General features: G+C 37.2%; 1 protein-coding gene across 8 annotated transcripts in view; it reads right to left on the bottom strand.

Moving 5' to 3' along the window:
- Window positions 1–23,514, bottom strand: part of LRP2 (LDL receptor related protein 2) — a 119,197-nt gene that overhangs the window by 22,733 nt on the left and 72,950 nt on the right. For all 8 annotated transcript variants that reach the window (XM_048061353.2, XM_048061355.2, XM_066999509.1 and 5 more), the window contains 21 exons: window positions 22,350–22,553; window positions 21,698–21,940; window positions 20,381–20,506; window positions 18,826–18,945; window positions 17,607–17,738; window positions 16,476–16,677; window positions 15,735–16,030; window positions 14,889–15,405; window positions 12,803–12,955; window positions 12,144–12,314; window positions 10,644–10,867; window positions 10,062–10,239; window positions 8,943–9,139; window positions 7,122–7,367; window positions 6,095–6,223; window positions 5,069–5,188; window positions 4,402–4,518; window positions 4,034–4,150; window positions 2,847–2,984; window positions 1,927–2,049; window positions 851–979 (listed from right to left, as the gene is read on the bottom strand). In XM_048061353.2, the coding sequence (XP_047917310.1) occupies window positions 851–979; window positions 1,927–2,049; window positions 2,847–2,984; window positions 4,034–4,150; window positions 4,402–4,518; window positions 5,069–5,188; window positions 6,095–6,223; window positions 7,122–7,367; window positions 8,943–9,139; window positions 10,062–10,239; window positions 10,644–10,867; window positions 12,144–12,314; window positions 12,803–12,955; window positions 14,889–15,405; window positions 15,735–16,030; window positions 16,476–16,677; window positions 17,607–17,738; window positions 18,826–18,945; window positions 20,381–20,506; window positions 21,698–21,940; window positions 22,350–22,553 (3,882 nt within the window). The remainder of the gene's footprint in view (window positions 1–850; window positions 980–1,926; window positions 2,050–2,846; window positions 2,985–4,033; window positions 4,151–4,401; window positions 4,519–5,068; window positions 5,189–6,094; window positions 6,224–7,121; window positions 7,368–8,942; window positions 9,140–10,061; window positions 10,240–10,643; window positions 10,868–12,143; window positions 12,315–12,802; window positions 12,956–14,888; window positions 15,406–15,734; window positions 16,031–16,475; window positions 16,678–17,606; window positions 17,739–18,825; window positions 18,946–20,380; window positions 20,507–21,697; window positions 21,941–22,349; window positions 22,554–23,514) is intronic.

Below are 23,514 nucleotides of genomic sequence, written 5' to 3'. Positions count from 1 at the left end.
GATACTTTTTATATTTTCATCAAGTCATTAGGTTATATTACCTAAAGACCATTGGGGATAGTATGTGAAACAGCTACTTAAGAATGGACTGCATTATAGTATTACAAGTTATTTGTGCTTTGCAAGCATGCTGGATCACAATTCACTAGTGCATTATTTGTCACACTTTCCACCTGAAGCCATCGAAGCCTGGCAAACTCAAATTGCAAGTACATGCTCATATTATTACTCTACAACTCTCTATACATTGATATAAAGAGAGTTAGATTTTTATTTTTATCAGATTTCATCAGAATAGTCTCTCGCCTCAAAGTTCAAGTCAAAGTTTTTGCATCTAAATGGCTGTTGTATTCATGAGGCATAATTAATAAAAGTTGTGCATGCACAGAGGAACTCAGAGGGCCCTCAGCCTGAGTAATGGCTGTCCCTATAGACTTCTGTGTTCTGTCTGTAAAGAAGACAACAGAAGCATCTCAATATATTTTTGGTTTCAACAGGGCTGGAGCAACTTCTATGGCTTCAGGGTCTGCCCATGAATAATTCTGTAGGTTGGCCTATGGCAATTCCAATTTAACTATCTGGGTATTCTTGCCTCCACAATACAACACATCTCAAAACAAGATTAAAAACAAGATCAAACCCTTTTTCGTGATGCATAAATGCTATAAGCCTAAAAAAGATTGTTCAGAGCACTTAATTTCTTAGGGCTTTTCCCCCAAAGAAAGAAAAAAAATTATTGTCATGGCTAATCAGATAATCCCAGCATGGGGTAATCGGTTATGTTATTGGTTTCAGAAATGTTTATTTCAATAGCACTGTATTTTTTTATTCAATTGATGTTATTACTTACTGCAGCCCATTTCATCAAAATGATCTCCACAGTCATCATAATTGTCACAGACATAATGTAGAGGAATGCAATTTCCATTACTGCACTTGAATTCTTCAGTTGTACAAGGCCTTGGGGTTGGTTCTGTACCTACAGTAGAGAAAAGAAACATTCCTCTATCACAACTTCAGTTACACATTACCAACAGACAGCACTATTACACATTGCTAATGAGGAATGTAATCTGGTAAAATAATGACTAGGGTGACATTGAAAGTCTATCATAAAGCTAAGCAAGGCCTCCTGACTTCTAGTCACACCCCAATGAACTGAAGAAGCCCCTTCCATTTTATGGAGGTGGAAGTTAGAAGCTTCCTCTTAATAGTTGACTGAACTTTTTTTTTTAATAGTGCAAACTAATTAATACCCTTTAACTCCATACTTTATACATCTGCTGCAGACTTCAAGAGGTTGAGTTATTAGTAAAATATTAATTTTAAGAAAAATTTGCAATAAAGCCAGAAAATAAGCTGGCTTTTATTGGTTGCTTAATAAGTAATCAAAAATATGATAAAACTATATAATATAAAAATCAACACAGTCAGGAAGAACTACCTCAGATATCTGAGGGCAAAACCCTATTGAATATTAACAGAGCTTCTGCAGGATTTGTCGCTTAATATTGACTCTTACTATATACATAACAGTGCCATGAATTCAGAAGTACCCATTTATCTATTTTTAAAAAATGTCCAATATCCATCCAATCCTTAGTTATGATACAGCGAAACACGTTTTTCTTTCTTAATTCAGACTTCATAGTAAGCAGACACAATTTAGCTAGTGTTCATAATAAAACACAATTTGATTTTGAAAACCATACTCTATTTTTCAGGCAAATCATTGCTTAATTTTGCTACTTACATAGAGACCTGTGAACACACAGTATCAATAATTACAGTTCAAATTATTTCATATTGAGCTTTAGTTTTCAAATACTTATGTTTGATTTTGACATTTCTGAAGGCCTTCAGTATTATTAAACACATCGCAATTACTGAATCTCCTATTTGCTGCTAAATTTTGTGTATACATACAGTGTTCCTCTTTTTCATCACTGCCATCTCCGCAGTCGTCTTCCTGGTTGCACAGCTCATGACTATATATACAGCGATTGTTTTCACATCGGAAACGGAACGGAGATTCACAAGCAATATCCACTGAAACCACAGAGATCAGGTCAATCACACTGATACTTCATGCTATTGAGTCATGAGTTATACTGGTCAATTTTATCTTTGAACACTGAGATGTTTCCTGTATTTTAGAAGATGTTGCAGGGGCATTCAGGCCCAAAAGAACTTTCTCTACATTTTGGTGATCATATATCAGGCCGCTGTATATTTTTTGTCAGAAGACAGTGCATTATCATTGGCCGAAGGCATATACTGTAACTACATATAATACTGAGGTTTCTAGATTTGTTTATGAAGTACACTGATGGAAAATCCAAAATGCTAATTAAGTGGTTATTTAATTCATAACTAACAACAATTGTTTGCATTACACTTCTAACACCTCATTTTATTTATTTATTTAACAACTAAGGTCAGGACTCCTCATCCATATTTACAAAGATGTTCCGACACTACGGACAGCTTTAAAGGCTCACCTTTGAGAATATAAATTACCTGAATTGTATCTTTAAATGCAACTGATGCTCTTATTTTAAACATTCCACCTGAAAACGTAAAGTACTGCCCTTAGCTCTTTGATATAGTTCTCCCTGCTTTTGTAACCACATATATAAACATCTGCAATGAGAAACATACTATAGGAGGATGAAGTGAACTTGCATATGAAGCAAAATTCTCAGCACCCATCCTGAAAGTAGTCAGTGAGAATCTCTACTGAAATGAAAATATTTACAATTTATTTTCTATTTCTTCTCTTTATTGTAATTATATATTATATTACAGTGGTTTTTTTTAATTTTAATACAAATTCTCTCTCTTACAGCAAAGGTGAAGTTCTTCATCAGAGTCATCTCCACAGTCATTGTCACCATCACATTTCCAGTATGGCTGGATACAGACATGGTTTTTACATTCGAACAACATGGGTGGACAGTATGTACCATTAGGATATCGTGTTGCTGAAAAAAAATATATTAAATGAAAATTTTGTTTTGTTTTGTTTTTCTTGAAAAAGACTCAGGTTGATCCTATACTATTTTTTTTAAAATACTTTTCTCTCCATAGTAGGAGATGCAGTATGAGGCACTGCAAAGATCTACAGCAACAACAGCCTACAAGGACGAAGGACTTATTGGAAGCACAACGTAAGTAATTCAGGTTCAAATGAATATTGAAACAACATAAATTACATTCCCAGAAGCTTCTGAAAATAAATTGTCACAAATTTAACAAATGTTGCTTGAACTTGTTACCGCTAGATAAGCAAGAAAGGTAAATAATGTCATTGGCACCAAACCTGAATGACCCAAGTACCTAGACATAGGTTAAAAAAAATAAAAATCTGTTCAATCGGTGAAAAACCGAACTAGATCAAAGAAAAACCACATGACTGTCCTAAACCACATAAGTAAAACATATCTTTGCCCTTTCAGTGGCTTCTCATACGCATTTTCCTCCCCTTAAGAAAAGCCGAATATTGTGTAAACACAATTCTGAGAGATTAACTATCACGATGCAAATTCCAAGACATTTTTTCACAGTAGGTCAATATATAGAAGGAAGATGTAAACAGAAAAGTATTTAATTTCATTGGCTTCATTGCTACTTTAGGAAACTCCATACACTTCTTTGAGTATTATAAAAACCCATTCCATTACAGAACCTTTTTAGAACACAGTACGACTGGAAACTGTGGATCTTGCAACATGAGTGGGAATAGTCAAGAATTTTGATTCAATCATACATCTATCTTCTGCTGGACCATGTAAACATATTAATTTCCTACCGTTACAATTGTGTTTACAATTAATGTAAGAGAAGGCAACCCATTCACATATTAAAAAGCTGATTCAAAACATTACACTCCTCAATTTTTACTGACATCACTGAGTGTTGCAGAATTCAGTACCTCTAAGGAGTCATCTCAATCTCACTTAAAGAGACAGAAAAGTGCAAGTCTTTCTGGAAGTGAGCTCAATGAGCACCGATTGCAAAGCTTGAAACTCACGACAAGTTGTTTCATCAGAGAAATCAAGGCAGTCTGCATTTCCATCACATCTGAAGCGCTCTGCAACACAGTGTCCACTATTACACTGGAAATAACCAGGGTGGCAGGTTCTTAGCTCTGAAAAGATTGAGAAATAACTGTTGAAATGTCTCCTCATTCAAATCCATATAAAGTGTTTATTTTTTGAGATCATCCTATGGAAGACTGCAACATCCCAGATGATTAAAATACTATCTGCTACTTTTGGTGACCTAGTCAACATTACTCCATTAAAGATGCTTCCCATAAAAGATCATTTTGGAGAAAAAGTTATTGCTTTAGAAACAAAAGTTTGAACATGTAAAAGGTCACATCCAGACAATACACACCACAGTCACGTTCATCTGAATTGTCTTCACAGTCATCATCATGATCACAGACCCAGCGGGAAGGAATGCAGTGCAAATTGTCACAACGGTATTCACTTTCTGTACATTCGCGAGGACCTTAGTTGAAAATGAAAGTACAAATGTGTAAAGTTTCCCATCTGTAGATTTAAACATCCACACCTCTCTCATTAAACCAGACAGAAGTTGTACTAGCTGATAAGGTTATATAATCATTAAAACCGAATGATATTTTAAAAGCCTGTCCCCATACTCTTGGCATTTTGTTCAACAACCTATGTCCCTTCTTGACATGGAAAAAGTATTTGTTTTATCACAGGAGTAATTTTTATTCCAATTCGGGAAAAATCCAGGTTCATTGCTTTAGAAACTATATACTCCTACATCTGCACACAGGGCGGGATTCAAATGTCACTTCCTACTGGAAAACAGGAATTTGTTTTATTGTAATGACTGGATTTATCAGTGTTTTTACGTATCAAAAATGCTTCCTTGCAACATCACTGTGATAGCCAGCAAAGAAAATACAGCTGTACAATAAAGCACCAAATGATTGCTGTTGAGATCTGTCTGCCCCATTCTCATAAGAAATAGAAGGATAGTTAAGTCAAAAGCTGAACTATATCATGACAGTCAAAAAAGAACTCACTGCAGTTGCGCTCATCAGACTGATCTCCACAGTCATTATCTCCATCACATTTCCAGCGCAGTGGGATACACCGATGATTGTCACAACGGAAATCTCCAGAAGGACTGCAAGTCATCTCTTCTGCAGTGTACACAGTTTGCCAACAAAACATGAGACCAGCACACATTAGCATAGTCTTTGAATAAGATGTAATGCACATAGAAGTAGACAGAGATGTTTGTGACAAAAACTGGGCTATGTACTAGAAGAGTGTTTAAGAAACAGCTGAAATAACTATATAGAACTGAGATGGAGACACAAAGAAATAAACTTCATGCTACCAAAGGAAAAGAGGGATCAATCCTTACAGTGCCACTATTCCAGAACGAGTGGTCCTAATAAATCCCACCCGCTATCCTGCTTTCACAGGAGCAACCGCTCCATCCACAAAACTTAAGTTAACGACTACTAAAATTAATGGATTGTATTAGCCTACTAATAAAGAGCCCTAGAAAAGAAAAGCATTTATTTTCTGAGTAAAGGAGCATGGTTTTGGTGACATACATTTTTACAATTCTACATGCAGAGAAGAAAAATTACAAGGCATCCTGCCCTCACAGAGTGTTAACACTTTTGAGTCTTTTCTGGTTCTGATGTTGTGATGTGATGTCCTCTAAGCTTTGTGTAAAAGTATATGAGAGGTTTCAACACAAATATAAGGGTCTGGGAAAGTACCATCACACTTCCCATACTGATGGTTTCGGCAGTACAAGAGGTAAGTAAATGTAGAACACAGTGACAGTTTTAATAGTCTATAATAATTCAGCTCAAGCAAAATATTTCCCAAACGTGAGCTGCACAATGAATCACTGCACATAAAGGTTTTCCTGAAGACAAATAACTACCAGAGTAATTACTTGACATAAAATAAAAAAATCCCAGGTACATTATTACTGAAAAGATTTTCGGAAACTCAAGATGTTTATAACTTGAATAAATGTTTTTGGTACAAAATTATGTTGAAATGACCTCCTTCTTCAGACATACCACAGCCTTGTTCATCACTGTTGTCCCTGCAGTCATCATTCCCATTGCACACTGCCCACAGTGGTATGCAACGGTAATTGGTTCTACAGCTGAACTGCGTGTGGTTGTCACACCGATAAGCAGGGCCCACTGAAACACAAGAGGCAATTGTCAAGAAAAGCCATACTTACTATTCTGACTTTCAAAATCTGTCAAAATTTAGTCAGCTCCTTCTACTAAAAAGAATTATCTGCTATTTTCAGTGTTGTAAAAGAGACAGTAAAATATACATTTTGTGATATCTTTTCCAATCCATGCTGCTTGTATTCAGCGTATACTAGAAACCCATGACAGATTCAAAACATATTCAGTGTGGTTTTCCCTGAAGTATTTAGTGCTGGCAATGGTGCCAACAGAAGCCCCAAAACTGGAAGGAAGGGAAGGCAACTTGTCCTCTTATGGGAAAGCTTGGTTCCAAGCTCTTCCAGATGACCAGTGACTCAAAGACGCATGTTGCACATAGGAAAGCACCACTAGTAAATGTAGGCTAGACTGTGTTTTGCACTTGTTCTGCTTGTAACTTTTGTTTCCAAATCATGTGCCTATCATCTGGAGAAACTTCAGATTCAAGAAACGAGACTGTTTTTGTAAAAAGTATGACCTATGTCACACCCTAAGGTAAAAATTGGTGAACTGGCATTCCCTGCTTCCACACAAGCAATAGATCATATATGCATATAATCTTTTTCACAGAATATTTTTAGGGACCAAGCACATGAAACTGCTAGATTCAAGGAGGTCAGAGTCAGACACTATCAGTTCTTGGTAAGCCAGCCAGCATAAGCAAGCTTCTTCACCTTCACGAATGAGAAAGCAGTGCATTATCCACATAGAATCTACGTTTCCTAATACTGTTTACTGCATATTAGCAACTTGCAGAAAACATTCCTTTCCAATAAGTTTTCACCCTCAGAAAAATTAAGTAATGCAGTTTGCTTTGCATTCAGTGCACCATAATTTAGACAGCTTCCTCCAGCTAAATGCTTACTACATTCGTGGAATGGCTCATCAGAGTTGTCGCCACAATCATCATCCACATCACACTTCCAGGATCCTGGGATGCAGCGGCCATTGTCACATTTAAATTGGCCTGGGGGACAGGTCCTACTTGCGCAGTGAGTACTATCTTCATCCGAGTTGTCACCGCAGTCATCCTCTCTATCACACTGCCAGGCTTCTGGGATACATCGTTTATTGGCACATTGCCACTGATGGGTTTCACACTGGTGATTAGCTGAAAGAATACAAATTGGCTATTAGAATGCTGAAACTTACAGGAATAGTCTGCTGCAGCAGCCTTAGGTCAATTGGGCACTTATCATGTCTATACCACAAATTGGAAGAAAAAGTCAGTAAAACTCTAAAACATTAGCATTTACTTGCCCAGTTGAGGTACAGATTTCTAATGACACATGGCACATATCCCACAGGCATTCAGTCAAGCTCACTAAGGCTCTACATTCTTCTAGGAATGAGGCAGATAATACCTTCTCCTCAAGCAGAGAGGAGTAAATCCAGCACTTAAATACAATTGAGACAGGGGCTCCCAGTTACTTCTTAGAGGAGTTATGTGACATTCTTGTTCTGGCCGTGCTATCAACTTAGATGCACACTGCCTGATACACCTGTTCCTCTGAGCATGAATGAACATGCCAGAAAACATAGAAGACCATGCTAATACCAGCTCCATAACCTATAAATCTACATCCTCTGTCCCCAGGGATAAAGCTTGTTACGCTAAAGTTAGTGGTACCAGTGAACTGGGGGAGATCTGAAAGTCTATGAAAATAGGACTTCATACAAAGCTTCTAGACTTTGTGTTTCACTGGACACTACCCTACTACTATTTCACAAGTACTGAAAAACTCTTCAGGAGGAAATAATACAATATGATTTCCATACATTTTCTAGACTAAAGGATTCTATTCCCACACACATGATGATGAGCAGAAGGAATGATATAGACCTAAACTGACTTTAAGTGTATGCGGTACATCAAAACCAGTGACGTTATACAGCTGCAACGTTATACTTATTAAATGATCCCCTGTGCCATACTTAAAAGTGTAGCTATTTGAAACTCATGTAAAATGAACATTTGTCATTGTTAGAAACACTTTGCTTATGAACGGCAATGAAACTATCAATTATACAGCCACACTGTTTTCTTTTTCCTTTATTTTACTATGCTTGCAACTGCCAGAAATACATTATTTACAAGCAGAAGACTAAGGATGTGCTTTTTAAGTTAGGTGTAAGTATGTGGAATAGGACAGGTTTTTAAGGCAATAACATTATTCCACAAGCATAATTAGGCTCTACTGCCAAAATTCTGCCATCATAAACAGCTCTCCAAAACAATCTTCCCATATGCATTGGGTTTTGTGCAATGTAAAGTGTGAAATTAATTTGTCCCATCATGCAAAATTCTAGAATATAGGGAAAATGAGCATGCCTGATGGACTGATCTGTGCATTAGGAAGGCTTATATTCCTCATATTGATCAGGGCTTTACTCTGGACAAAATACAGAGGGTCCTACTTCCAGTATCTAGTAGCTCAGGTTGTACATTACATCAGTGTAAATTAACTTAAAGGTACAGAAAACATTTACATTTTATACTTTTTTGCTCTCCTCTACCCTACATTTGCACTGTGGTATATTGCTCTAGTAGGTGTAAAACTAGAGAATTAGGACCTGCATGTCCCTACCTAACCTCTTCATCTGTAAAAAGCGGACGATAACAATACATATTGCTTACATGTTTCCTACTGGAAAAACTCACTTAAAATTATTACTGGTAACATACCACAAAGTACAGGATCTTCATCTGATCTGTCATAGCAATCTGACTGGGTATTGCACAAGAAATGTGGACTTGTGCAGTTCCCATCGTTACACTGGAACTGACCAACAGGGCAGTATCGGTGTGGACAGGTAGGGGGCTCATCAGAGCCATCTCGACAGTCCCTCTGTCCATCACATTTCCACCAGATAGGAATACACCTAACAAAGAGAAAACAATGTTTTCTTTGTTGAGGAAGTGTCTCTAAAGATAAATGACCATCCTTTTACATCACATAAGACAATCTCGTCTCAGCCTTATTTCTCAAAACTTCCAAGACATCTTGAATTTCACGTCTTCTGCTTCACATATGCATATATGCTAACAAAATATGCCAGAAGACTGTCTCTAGAAACAGATGATACTGGTAGGCCTCTAGAAGTAAGTTCACAGCAAATTAATTAATAAGGATTGAATTTTAATGTGTATTTGTGGCAACCATCTCTCGTGCTTGTGGAATCAATCTTCAATTAGATTTTAATCAGGTAACATGTTAATAATTCACCTGAACTTCAGCACAAGAATTTCACTAGGGATCATCATTGCAGTACTGCTCCAAAAGGCCACCCAGTAAGGATAACTGCCTCAGAGGTTCCAGAGCAATACAACATCAACACAGTAGCTCTTAGGCCACATTCCTCTCCCCCCAATGCACTTGTCTCAGAGAAAAGAGTTAGAAATATGCCCCCAAATCAGCTAAATGGCTTTCCTGGGCCATTCACAGACAGCACATGTTTGGCAGAAAGAGATACGTTGCAAAAGATGTACAAAAAACAAGGGAAAGGTCCAGGTTTGTGACTTCAACTGGAAATGGTTTATGGCATTTACATGTTTCTAAAAACCCGAACTTTGCTACATTAGCAATGCCATATTAGGAAGAAAAAAAAATCATTTGAACACAGAATCTACAAATATTTTTCCAAAATGGAAGCCTGTCTAATCCTGGCTTTGTCTTTGCTAGCACATCACAGAATCATAGCAAAAACAGGAGGAATACCTGCTTTCAAGCCCTTTTCAAGAGTCTAAATTCTATAACATATCTCTAAAAAGGCGTCAGGAAAAGATGATGAGCAGTGGACTTACCTCTCGGTGTCTGCACAGAGAAACTGGGTGCTAGAGCACATTGGAAGGCAGTGTGCTGTATTGCCAAACTGGACTATCATGAAGTTATCGGGACATTCGCAGGAATAACCCTGACCACCAGCTTTTATTAGACAAAGATGGGAACAACCACCATTGTTGGTGCCACAAGGATTATTAACTGGCAAAACAAACAAACAAAAATATTACTGTACTTTGCAAATCCCAGGACACAAAGGTCTTAGTCAGTAAAAGACTCCTCTAATACTGTATTGAAAGCTGAAAAACAAAACCTAGATAAGTAGGTGTGCTCAGAAAGAAATATTTATGATTTCATATACAGGAAACGTATACTATTCAGCGAAGACTTCTAAGAAACTAATTTAAAATGATGCACTCCCAGTCTGATTCTATTTAAGCAGCTAATCAAAGACCACTTATAGATGTAAAATAGAGGACTACATTTATTCTTTGGATTTTATTTCCCAGAGCAAATGCAAAAGCTGAGTGTACTCAGGACTGCTTCCAATTAATCTTCAGATAACAGCCGGCCCTCTAAATGCAAATCTCATTCTGTTTTCTTACCAAATGGCTGTCTGTATGGATGGTAAACATGGATGTCAAATGGCCTGTGTGTGGTGTTCACGAGCACAGTCCTGTCTGATCCATCATATTTGTTTCCCTTTTCAACAGTTCTTGTGTTCCAGTCAGTCCAATATATCGTGTCTTCAAAAATTGTTATTGCAAATGGATGAGGTAAAGTCCCATCATATACGGTGTGACGATGATGTCCATCCAGGTCAGAGTATCTACACAAAGAAAAATGCACAAAACACTCAGATAAATGTTAGAATTTCTTACCTTTACTATATATGCTAATGGTAGGCCATTATTGGTGACCAGGACCATGCAACGGTGGAATTGCAGCTCCTTTAGTCCCATGATAGAGCACTGTCCTCAGTGAATTCATTTTAACATATGCAGAAAAGTAAAACAGGTTATTCTAAGCAAAGAAATGGAATAGAGGAACATCCACTGACATGTAAAAGTCTTCCCACAGAAGTGTATCAGTTAGCCAATCGAAATTTTACACATTTACTGACTTACATCAAGTTATTATTGTCACATAAGAGACTGGCTTGCCTGGATCATTCAGATTGCTAATAACAGAACACTTAAGACAACAGGCCTCCTGTAATTCCTATGTTTTACATGTCTTTCTGATTTAGAGACTCCACTGATAAGATACCTTTAATAAGGTTTTTTGGTTTTGCTGATCTTGCTATAGGGATAAATGATGAAATACTAAAGAAAAAGAAAGAGATAGAGATGTATACTTGTAATTTCTATATTTGAAATAGGTATTTTTAACACTGGCATAAAAAAAAAGTTGCTAGAAGAATGGATGTAAAGAAGAATGTATGTATGTATAACCCTAAATGCACATAGAAACATTAATACAAAGGACTGTTTGTAAAGTGTTTCAAATGTCTTGACAAGAACCAGAATGCTATTCATTTGTACTGATATCTAAGCAGTCATTTTCCAGCAATAGAAAAAAATAATAGATTTTGGCAATTAACAGCAAAAAGCTATATATGCTAACAGGAAATTTCATGTCACATTTATGGATACTGCTGTAAATGCTGGACACAAAATTAAAGACATGCTTTCAGAGATCCTCTAATGAATTGTATACCATTTTATTAGCACACAACTAGTTTAGTTTCAGCTCAACTCATACATATAGGCAGAAACAAGAGAATCAGAAAATAGTGATTTTATATTCCATTCTGCCATGGTTCAGGCTGTACTCCCAGATATCGATAAACTGCATATTCCAGCATAGACTTTGAATCTTTTCACCTGAATTCCTCAATAATTTTTGGGCCACTTCCAGTGGGACCTAGGACGCGAAAAACAGGGACGCTGTGTCATTCCCGTCACCTACTACTCCAGACTTCCTGACTCTGGTTTCCTACAGTCAGTGAGTAGAAGCATTGTGCTTAGATCATCTATAAAGGCTACCACTGAGATCCAGCAGGAGAAATTATTCAGTTGTTTATTTCTTCTCTGTGTACTTACTCAATGTAATTTAGATGGGCATCTGCCCAGTAGAGCTTGTCATTGGTGTAATCTATGGTGAGTCCATTGGGCCACTCTAACTTTGTAGAGATGATCACCATCTTGTCCTTGCCATCCATGCCTGCTCGTCCAATATAAGCTCGATCTGCCCAGTCTGTCCAGTAAACCTGTCTGTTCAAATAAACACTTATAGTTAAGATTGCAGGAAAAATACTCTGAAGCAAGTATTAGAAGTCACACCCAAATAAAGCAATTCCTGCAACAAAACTAAACCATACAGAGGGAAATAAGAAAAAGGTTAATATATTTGCTGTTACTTTAACTGCTACAGCAAACAAGTGGATGCATGTAATCACATTCATCTTCAAAGAATGCAACCAGCAGCCCCATTGTCTATCAAACTGCACACATATCTACCAACCTTTTTAGCCTTGCAAACAAAATTTCCTTGTCCACACGCAACAAAATTCCACTTTCAATGATACCTGGCAGCCCAGCACATACATTTATGAAAGGCAAGCTGCTATTTTTCCTAAGCTTCACTGAAGATCTAATGCCACAAAAATTTAAGAGCAGATGGCCAAATTTTATTTCAGCTTTTCAGAGACAGTGCAAGACTATTTTAAAAAGAATGGAAAAACACTCTTGAAATGTCATACCCGTATTTGGGATGAACAACAATTGCTCTGGGGTACTGAAAGCAGAAAGTGTTGTTGGCATCCACACACCGATCCACGATTTTTTTCCGGAATCTTCCATCAAGTTCGGAGACGTAGAGACAATCTTTGTAGGCATCCACCCAGTACAATTTTCTGAAATATTTTAGAGTTAATTTATTTACTCTAATTTAATTTATGTGGTTTATTTTACTTCACAGCACCTTTTGTTTTCCCTCCTAGAAGCAATATAGCCACTATAAAAGGAAGAATATACATACTGTACTGACATCTCTTCTACACCAACCATGCTTCAGTTTGCCGTTTTTACTCCTGCTGCTCCTGCATCCACAATCATTGGTGACAAATTCAAACTTGTATTTATCCAGTTGAGTAATAATATGCCATTTGCCTATAAATTACTGAGCCACCTTCTCTTTCCTTACTCTACTGCTGGCAATGGCAAAAGAGGAGCAGAAAAGTATTCATGCAATATAACAGATTTTGACTGGAGCTGTGAAGTGTTGGAGAGAATCACCACCTCTTCCATGCTGCCACTTCTATTCTCATTAGCAGGCTCTCCTTTGAAAAGTGCTAAACATTACTGTTTGAAAACCTTATTTAAACCTCACCTAAATTTTTTAACAGTTCTATTACTTCACCTAGGAATTATCCACAGCTGTAATTAAAGAAAACATGCAAGCTGATGCATTGATTTTTGAAAGCCCGTAACAAAACAAAACATTTAAATTATTTAATTAAAACTAAAGTAGGCTACTTCGAAATTCCCTGCACGGTTTCTTCTGCTTCAGTGTGCAACAGGGTCATTCCAGAAATAGCCTGACAAAGTTTCTGTCCACAGCACCCTCACCAGTCATATGGAACTCTAAAAAGCAAGGAGTGCAAAAATAATCTTCCCCAACCTTCACCTCATGGTATCCTCCAGTTCTCCCCCTGTACTGAAAGTGAGCAGAACAGCTCATCTACCATTGTATCATCCTTCAGCCTTTCTGAACCAGCTAAACCAAAACTGACTTAACGGTAGCTGAATTAATTCAGCAACCGTATTAGTAAAGGAGCAATAGGACCACTTTGGCTAAAATTAGTCTTTTCCTTCCTCACCTCTCCATCAATCACAAAGCACTTGGGAGTGCTGGCAACATTAATTATCATTAGCTTTACAGACAAAGCGGTATAAAAATAAAAACTATTATATTGACGTATTCACAAAAACACTCTGTCGTAAGTTCCAAATGTGACTTTCTGAACCACACTCATCATTCTGGAGAGTCAGCATTACTCTCCAGTTCATGCTATTTGAACTTTTCATACTGATAGCAGTGCAGTTGAAAAATAAAGCAAAAACTAATAAAATGCAGCCAAGAATACTGTCAGAGAAGGGACCACAAAATGACAGTTTCTGTGGAAATAAATCAAACTACCTTATGACACATGGCAGGCAATAAAAAGTGATCACAATGCAAATTACTTTCCAATTACCTCACCCTGATACTGCCTTTATAGCAAACGATGTGGATCATGTGATTGGAGTGTCAAGAAAATACACATTTTTCAAGAGCAAAAGAAACATGCTCTTCATGTCAGTACAGGAGCTTAAGTTCATTAATATTCACTATTACTTCTTCACTCGGATCTAGCTGCCTGTCACAGCCTATAGTTCATGCCTGAATCCCAACCCCAGCAATGGCTAGGAAAGGAAGAGCCTAAGCTCAGAATCACTACCCCATAGTCACACGTCATGTCCCAGCTTCCTGCTTGGCTAGGCTGTTCATTGATAGTTTCCTAACAGGTTTCTCATGAGTCAGATGTACTACTTTATTACTGATGAGTGAATAACTCCGATATAACCTCGGTAAAATAGATACAAGAGCAATTAAACAATAATGTTATGCAATGTATTAGAAGCTGATAAACATTTCCAGAGAAGTTGTATAATACTGCATGCACAATCCAAAAGCTAATTCAGTGCTCTTCAGGGATATTCTATGAATTAGAAGAACCTTAAGGTAAACTCCCTCACACATCATCTCCTCGGTAGCCCAGAAGGACAAAAAATGTATTTTCTTACCTGCCAACCCAGTCAACAGCGATACCTTCCCCGTTCGGCACATCATCACTTATCACTGCCTCCTTATTTGTTCCATTTAGGAACATTCGTTCAATGACCTTCCTGCCCACATCAATCCAGTACAACCTTTTTTCCACCCTGTCAAAGTCCAGTGCCACCACATTTCTCAGTCCTTGCAAAATGAGAGAGTAAGACTGGCCATCTGCTGTGAGATTTCTCAGATAGTAACGGTTGCTAAAAATAAGGTATGGGGAGATATTACTATTTTGCCGGCAGCTTTTTCCGTCAGGCTCCCGGATATAGCCTGGGGCACACTTACAGATGTAGGAGCCAGCTGTGTTCTCACAAATCTGGCTACATACTGATGGAGTTTCATTGCACTCATCAATATCATCACAAGTCCGTTTATCAGACATAAGTTTGTATCCAGGATGACAAGAACAATAGAAACTTGTCTGAGTGTCTGTGCAGTCATGATCACATCCACTGATTGAAGGGTCACTGCATTCATTTATACCTAGGGAAAGAAAGGAAGTTCTACTCAAGCAACTGACTTACAGAGAAAGTAGCGCAGTGACTTCCCAGTTACCCTCTATATTCCTCTCTCTCCCTGCTTTCCCCTGAAAATGCAGAATATAAATCTGGGCTAACTCTCATAATAATTGATAAAACAGTAAATAATTAATATGTTTTAATGAGAAAAAAAAAGATTATATGCATACATTTCTTGTAATTCTTCTGAGATACCACCATAGAATATACAGATAATTGTAATTAACCTTTTTTTTTTTAAGCTGCTGATACATTTTAAATGAAGTGAGACAGTCCAAGTAAATCTACACATACCACATCCTTTTTCATCACTGTTATCTAAGCAATCATCGAACCGATTGCAGACTTTAGCCATTTCAATGCAGTTTCCATTGTCACATTTAAAATGATTGGGAGAGCACGTTGCTTCCGGTGTGCTGCAGAGGTGTTCCAGCTCATCAGATTCATCACCACAGTCATTATCCCCATCACAGATGTAGGCCTTGGCAATGCAGCGCCCATTCTGACAAGTAAACTGGTGCTGCTGACATGGTTCATAGATGCATCCCCTTTCATCACTGGTGTCACCACAGTCATTCCGCCTGTCACATCTGAAAAAGAATGATTACTTTTTTCAAATGTAAGGCAGCAGTCACCATCTCCAAGGCAGATAGCTAGACGCGCTCTCCTGATTTCCAAAGGAGGTCAGATATTATTGACTCCAATGCAAAAGACTTTCACAAATGAGGAACAGAATATATAGTCTGATTCTGTGAATCCTGCTCGTATTCCCTGCATCCATTACAAACTAAACAGAATCACCCCACAAGAGGCTATTAGGCACAGAAAAAAATGACTAAATGTCAATGGTGAGAACTGTGAGTATTGACATCAAATATTCCAGAGCATTTTCAAGTTAAAACAAACGCATGAATGCAGAGCAGATAAAGAGTTTCACTATCATATGCAAATCTACTTTACAACTAAATAGTGTAAAAAGAAGTTACTTCAAGCAAATTTTGAGGATTTTCTGCAGCAGCTCAAGTAGCTACAAACCTGTATGCATTTCGGATGCACAAGCCATTATTACAAGTAAACTCATTTTCTGTGCAAGATCTTCGTGTGCAGTTCTGGTGTTCATCCAGAGCATCACTGCAGTCAGCATCGCCATCACAGATCCATGCCCGAGGAATGCACCTCCTGAGTGGGGGCTGATTGTTGGCACATGTGAACTCTGCTGCTGTACAACTGCGGTTTGCTGATAGAAAGCATGTTTAATGAGTCAGCAAGTTATACTCTGTATGTAAAACACGCACACACAAACACACACATAGAACCTGGATATCAACACAGTCTACAAAAGGGACATTCTCTGCTCCATGTTCAGAAATGGATATCAGTGAGCTCTCTCATACAGGAAACTCATACTGATTCCCACTAATACTCAGCTGGGCATTGCTCTTCAGAGAGGCTGACTTGGAGTCAAAGCACTTCAGGATTCCTTAGCCCATGCTGGCACATGCAGAACTCTGGATCTTGATAGATACTCACTAATAAGCTTTGCACACACCTGGCCAGATTTTCTGGTAGCTGAAAAGATAAACCTAGGCTCTCTAACCCCTACTTTCTTCAAGGTATTCAGTGCTTCTGGGAGCAGAGGGAACTCCACTGATGTTAAATAGGACAAGAACTGCAAGTGTATAGAGCTGTTGTTAAAGGAATCTAGGAGCAAGAGTAGGCTTGCTGGACCTTCTTCTCTTTGTTTATTCTTTTGATTGCCTTTTTTTTTTTAGATCACTTATTTGCAAAAAAAAATATGCCAAAATTATGTGGATATTAATATGCACAAGATGTAGCATGTGATGATCAGGGAGTATCTCCGCCGAAGTTCCTGTTGCTGCCCAAATCATGCAAATGCCCCAGGTTAATTATATCTCTTTTGAAACTCAAAAAATCAAAGAAAAGCAAAGTACTCACAAAATTAGAACATTTTTACATTTTTCCTTTTTTTTTTTTTAATAGCTAGTAATATCTTCAATTTTAATTCAATATAATGAAAATGAAGGTAGAGGAAGGGTGTACCTCTCGCTTAATGTGCACCTTTATAGATAGAATTTCTTTTAAAAATAAAAATAAATAAAATGCCTGTCAAAGAAAGTGCAGTATCTGTTTTTATTAGATACCTACCACAATTATGTCTTTGATCCTCATCACTCATATCCCCACAGTCATTATCACCATCACAGATCCACGTTGCTGGGATACATCTGCCATCATCACATCTGAATCGGTCACTTGAACAAGTCCGCACTTGAGACACTTAAAAATGAACATAATCACTCTCCTTGTCAAACTAACCTGCACTGCTATGATAATCTGCTGACGAAGGTGTTTTAGGGTGAATCTTATGTCAGTGAAATGTAAAGTAGAAGCGATGTGCTCAGATAAGAGCTACACATCCCGTTAGGAGACCAGAGTCTCCTTCTGGTCAATTATACTGGAAATCTCTACAAATACCATACCGTTTGGATTATCAGCCTGCTAATCTCGTTATACTTCGAAAATACCCTGCTTAAGAAACCTGAGACCAGAAGACCGAAATATAAAGACAGCATTAAATTCAACATGAATACAGCCGTCAGCAGATGACCCTGTTTTACTCCATTATCTACATAATGAGGATCTAAAGTTGGCATAAGATGCAAGACATTTTCTTAAGCTAAAGTTGCAACTCCAAAAAAGTGCAAAGTGAGCTATGAGCCCTGCTTAGATCATAGAAGAATCTGTTCAGTCTTGTGTTATGTCAACTTTTACAGTAAGGATAACCACTGCAGTGTAATATTAGTTCTCAGAGACTTCAGTTAGCCCCTCTTCTTCTTCCTTAGAGATTACTGCACTTTTTTTTCATCATCCTTCCTCTTCCCTTGCTTATTACCATCGGTTTCTACGGTGTGTACTGGATTTGCCTATTGCAAGTCTATGATACTCTTCTGCGTACTAGTCAAAAATGCTCCTTTATATCCCGCGTTCCCTTTTCCCCCAAATGCAATACTGCACACGTACTTCCCACACAGCATGACAACCAGTCTTACATTCAAAACAATACCAAAATATTTGCTGACTCTCGTCACTCGATTCATCACCATTAGTCTTCTAAAGAGACTGGTTATACATTAACACTAATCAATCGTGGCAATTAAAAGCCTTCGTATTCCACACACAGCTTTAAGCAAAATTACTAAGATTACTCAGTGACACAGATTATTTAGAGTCCGTGAATAAGCCTCAGAAGATACTTATTTTCTACCTAGACTGGATTCAAGCTGTTGCCTACAAGAGAAACTATAGATAGATTTTCCATAACCCATCTTGTCTTTCAGTATATATCTTCTGTGTGTACACTTACCACAAGAGGCAGGTTCATCAGAGCCATCAGCACAGTCTATTCCTTGATCACAGTACCAATGAGCAGGAATACAGCGTCCCGATGTACAACGAAATTCACTATTTGTGCAAGTCAGTGAGACTGGAAGAAAAAAACCTATGTATGACTTCTTTCTTTCTGTTACCTTTCCAACTTGTTTTAAGTTGCTTTTGAATCCATGTTACGCAAAAAATATTACGGACCCCAAAAAAGAAAGAAAAAAATATGCTAGGAAAGATGTCTTTTCATAGCCTAACTGTAAAGAGCTCGTTGTACAAACTAGCTTGATGTCTGTAAGCAAAAAAATTGACTTAATTCTCTCCTTAGGCATAAGTATCAGCTAATAAATAGACATAATTTGCTCTGCAAATAGGATTGCATGCAGCAATCATAAATATGTTCTAAACTTATACTTGAGATTTGTGCACAAGAAAATGAACACAGTCCAAAGTACTAACTTCTCCATTGCCCAAACCAGGTGGTAGGAGATTCCATGAAGGTTTGCTAATTTCTTCAGTAATTACTGATGCTTTCCCGTACCCTCTGATGGTTCCAAGACACCAAAAAGGACCTAGTCTGCCCTTTTAACTTGGTCTTATATGTACCTTATATGTGTACAATTAACACACTGCTCATTAGTGTCTTAGGGCTTCTTTCATCTCCCATTCTCCTATCTCCTGCTCTTTCTTCCCCCTCACCACTTCTCAATTTAAGTAATTCAGTAGTGATGGGACAAAAACAGTAGAAGGGAGAAAGCATACCTTTCATGAGCGGCACAAGACTCACTGTCTGTATATTTAGCCACATATTTTTTGACACACAGAAGTCCACGCATAAAAGTGGCCAAGTTCTGAGCAGAAAAATTGAACTCATATTTTAGAAAAATTGTGGCATAGGTAATTCAAGGCATGCAACTTTAGGAAAACTAATAAAAGCAAAAATAATCCACTCAGGCAATATTAAAAATAAATTGTTGTCTGAAAATATCCATTATTAAATGGGAAAAGTACTACCTAACTACTACCTAATACAAACATCTAGAAAAGATATGCTGTTTTTTAATTAAAGCTGATTAAAAACTACACACTTTTGTTCAATAGCTGGAACCTAAAATAAATAAATAAATAAATCCGAAGTTAAGGTACACATGACTGCATGAAAGAGCTAGAAGAAATTCCACTTTAGACTGTACATAATTTCATTTGATTAGAATGAAAATATACTACTAATAAAATTCTGGAAAAAGCCAATTCAGTAGAATATCTCAGTGACAATTACCTTGAAAAAAAAAAAAGTGTGCAGAGCAAAAGAAATGATCTCTCAAATGCTGCATTAAAGTGGTGCAACAAGCCTAATAAGATTTTATTAGATATAAGCACTAGTGAGATGAACAAGAGTGAATAATAAAATGCATACACCTTATAACTCTTCAGTACTACAAAAGAGTAGGTTTTGAGAACAGTTAGTTACAACAAAGGTAAGGAAGAGTGGAATAAATTACTGAAGTACAAGAAAGTAACTGACCCTATTAACTTACCACAATGAGTAGGGCTCTCATCACTCATATCTCCACAGTCATTATCACCATCACATAAATACGTTCGAGGAATGCAAATGTTTGTGCTTTGGCATTTTGTAAAACCAGACTGGCAAGTGCGCTCCGCTTTAAGGAGGGGGGGAAAAAAGCAAACGTTCTTTAGAGCTTCTTTTTTTTTTTTCACTTATATACCATTGAAAGACACATAATACTGTTCAAATCCCCATCTTTTGTGGCTGTGATCAATCCAGAGTACTTTTTGTCATGTATTCTTTGTAGTACGTTATATATTTTCATTGCTATCTTTCTCTTCAATAGTGGCTAATCCCAAATTTCCTTGGAAAGTGAAAAAAGAAACGTCCAAATAATGCAAACCATTTTCCTCTAATTTCTGTTCAAATGCTAAAGTGCACTCGTGCCATTCATGCTATATGGAAACAATTAGGCCATTGCTTTTATTGGGAAAAGTACTGTCAAAAACACGATCAAAGAAATACCTGCTAATACTCAGGACTGAGGGAATGTAAATCGACAGGTATTCACACTGTAATGCCTGATTGTGCAACCAGCTTTTACTGTCTGAATCATCATACCAACTACAAATAACTAATAGACCAAGATTTTCAAATATTGAGACTTCACTGAGAATAATAATAAAAAAGTCACAAATAATATAGTGCAAAAAATCAGTTTGTGATCAAAAAATGTAAAATAATTTTTAATCAAACTATTTCTCTAACTCTAGATATATTTTTTCCATTAAAGAACATAATCTTAGTGCAAAAAAAAAAACACTATTATCTTGATTAACTGTATTAGTAGTGAATACTGAACTAATCATAATTTCTATTTTATGGAAAAAAAATATGACTCGTAACTTTTTGAAAAGTATAAAGATTATAATTTTCAAAAGAATAAATATAAACGATGCCTGTATAAGAGTCAAAATATTCACTCCTGATGATTATACCTAGTATGATTAACATGTCATGATACAAAGTATACAAGAAAAATCCACTGTGAACTCTGAAAAAATGTAGGCCCTGCATCCAATTCAATTGAAATAAATCTTTTTGAAGTCAACGGGATTACTCACAATACCTAACATTAAGCACTCTATTAGTATTTATTGGATCAAGGTAGATGAAGGATTCAGTTTGTTTCAAAATGACACAAAGCAGAATCTGTAATGTAAATAAAAAACTTTTATCCTTTTTGCTGCCTTTGTCATAATTCTTCATACACAAAGAGATCTGCCTCTTCTTTGATCTAAAGAAACAGACTCAAATATGCACTAGGTAATTAGGATGAACTTACGGCAATTTCTCTCATCTGATGTGCCATTATCATAACAGTTGTTTACTCCATTGCAGACGTACTGAAGAGATATACACCTTCCATTATTGCAAGTGAATTCTGTGTGGGAGTCACAAGTTCGGAATAAGCAGCCAACCTCATCGCTATTGTCTCCACAGTCATTGTAGTGATCACAGCGGTAATGATAGGGTACACATCGCCCATTACCACAGGTAAAAGCTGTTGGCTGACAAGTATGGAAAGCTGTACAAAATAGGAAAATATAAAAAAAAAAAATAAGAAGAAAATACACAGATAAAGAATAATCTAAGTTCTCAAAGTAGCAAATCAAATCACAATGTTTTTACCTGCCAGTGCAAACACAGCTGCAAAACGTACTGCATGAAAAGTAAAATACATATTTGAATTAAACAAAGTAGAGATTGGGTATGCATCATATAAAGTTAATACTATGGAACTTTGGGATTCTAGAGCAAATTAGTTGCCATTCAGACCTCATGATGTAAAACAACAAGTACGAGCAAGCAAGGGATCATTTCCAAACTACAGCTACATGATCTGTGGTCATAAAGCCACACAAGTGATAGAGAATACTCTACAGCCAGGACAGTCTGCTTGCAGACTTTCTCATGCAGTTATTTTAAATGCTTACCACACACGCTCTCCAACTCGTCGCTGCCATCACCACAGTCATTGTCATTGTCGCATTTCCATCGCTCTGAGATGCACTGCCCATTCAGACATGTGAAGAAACCAGCATCACACCTGGTACCACTATCCACAATGCAGTGCTTGTTATTATTGGCTAAATACCAGCGACCTTCAGATGGGCACTGACATTCCGCACCATCTGGACCTAAATTTATGTTTGACAGTTTAAAAAAAAAAAAATCACATTGATGCTTTAGGCTGGGTTCTGTTAAACTGTTCACAGCTGTAATACTGGAAAATGCAATGCAATGAAATCCTCATAATTCCTATAAAATCTACCTGCTTAGAAAGAAGTGTGGCTACTTAGCCAGATTTTTATTTCAGTTAAGCATATGCAAATCCATTGAAAACCAGAAGAGTTATTTTAGAGCTCCCTAGAGAAACTGAGAACAGAACTTGTGTACTTTAAAAACTGCTTGCTGTCCAAATAGTTTTTGGGTGACTGCAAGATGGTCTCTGATGCTTTCAAATGTCTGAGCTATACCAGCTGAGACTCTATCCCTCAAAATCAGAAGAGAATTTTCAAAACTCCTTGCAACAGACTGCTCTTCTCAAAATCAATGAGAAGTTTGAGATGTTTTCAGTCAAAACAGATTTTTAAAGGCATTTAAGATCCTAAAAATGAAAGCAGGCACTAAATGAGTTTTTCCAGAGTCAAGGATCATAACTTACAGAAATCCAGAACACACAAATCAGCTCTGTAGTAGTTATGTTCGTTGGGGTTGTTGCCATTCTGATTTCATGGCCATCTAGACTGGTGACTTGTTGAAGCACTTTGACTCTCTCCTTACATGAGCACAAGGAGAGTTACAAGATGGGGTACATATGTCAGTCTGGTCTCACCCCAATATGTAGCTGAAGATACAGTCAGAGAATGTTTCTGGGTACAATGACTCAAAAGTGTACCTGCCCCACTGTGTACAGAGATCAGTTTGTGCTATCTTCACAGTAACTGCCCAAATTTTAAAATGAGGCAGTAGAGACCTTTTATTTGAAAAGTAACCATTAGGGAAAGACTTCATAATAACATGTAATAAAGAAATAGTGACCATAAAGAATCTTTAAATGTGTGATAGGAAGTATCCATTCCGTATATAGTGCATGAA

This window comes from Anser cygnoides, chromosome 6 (assembly GCF_040182565.1).
Source record: "Anser cygnoides isolate HZ-2024a breed goose chromosome 6, Taihu_goose_T2T_genome, whole genome shotgun sequence".
Taxonomy (NCBI): Eukaryota; Metazoa; Chordata; class Aves; order Anseriformes; family Anatidae; genus Anser; species Anser cygnoides.
Note: the sequence above shows the minus strand (reverse complement) of the source record. Positions and strands in the feature narration are given on the sequence as shown.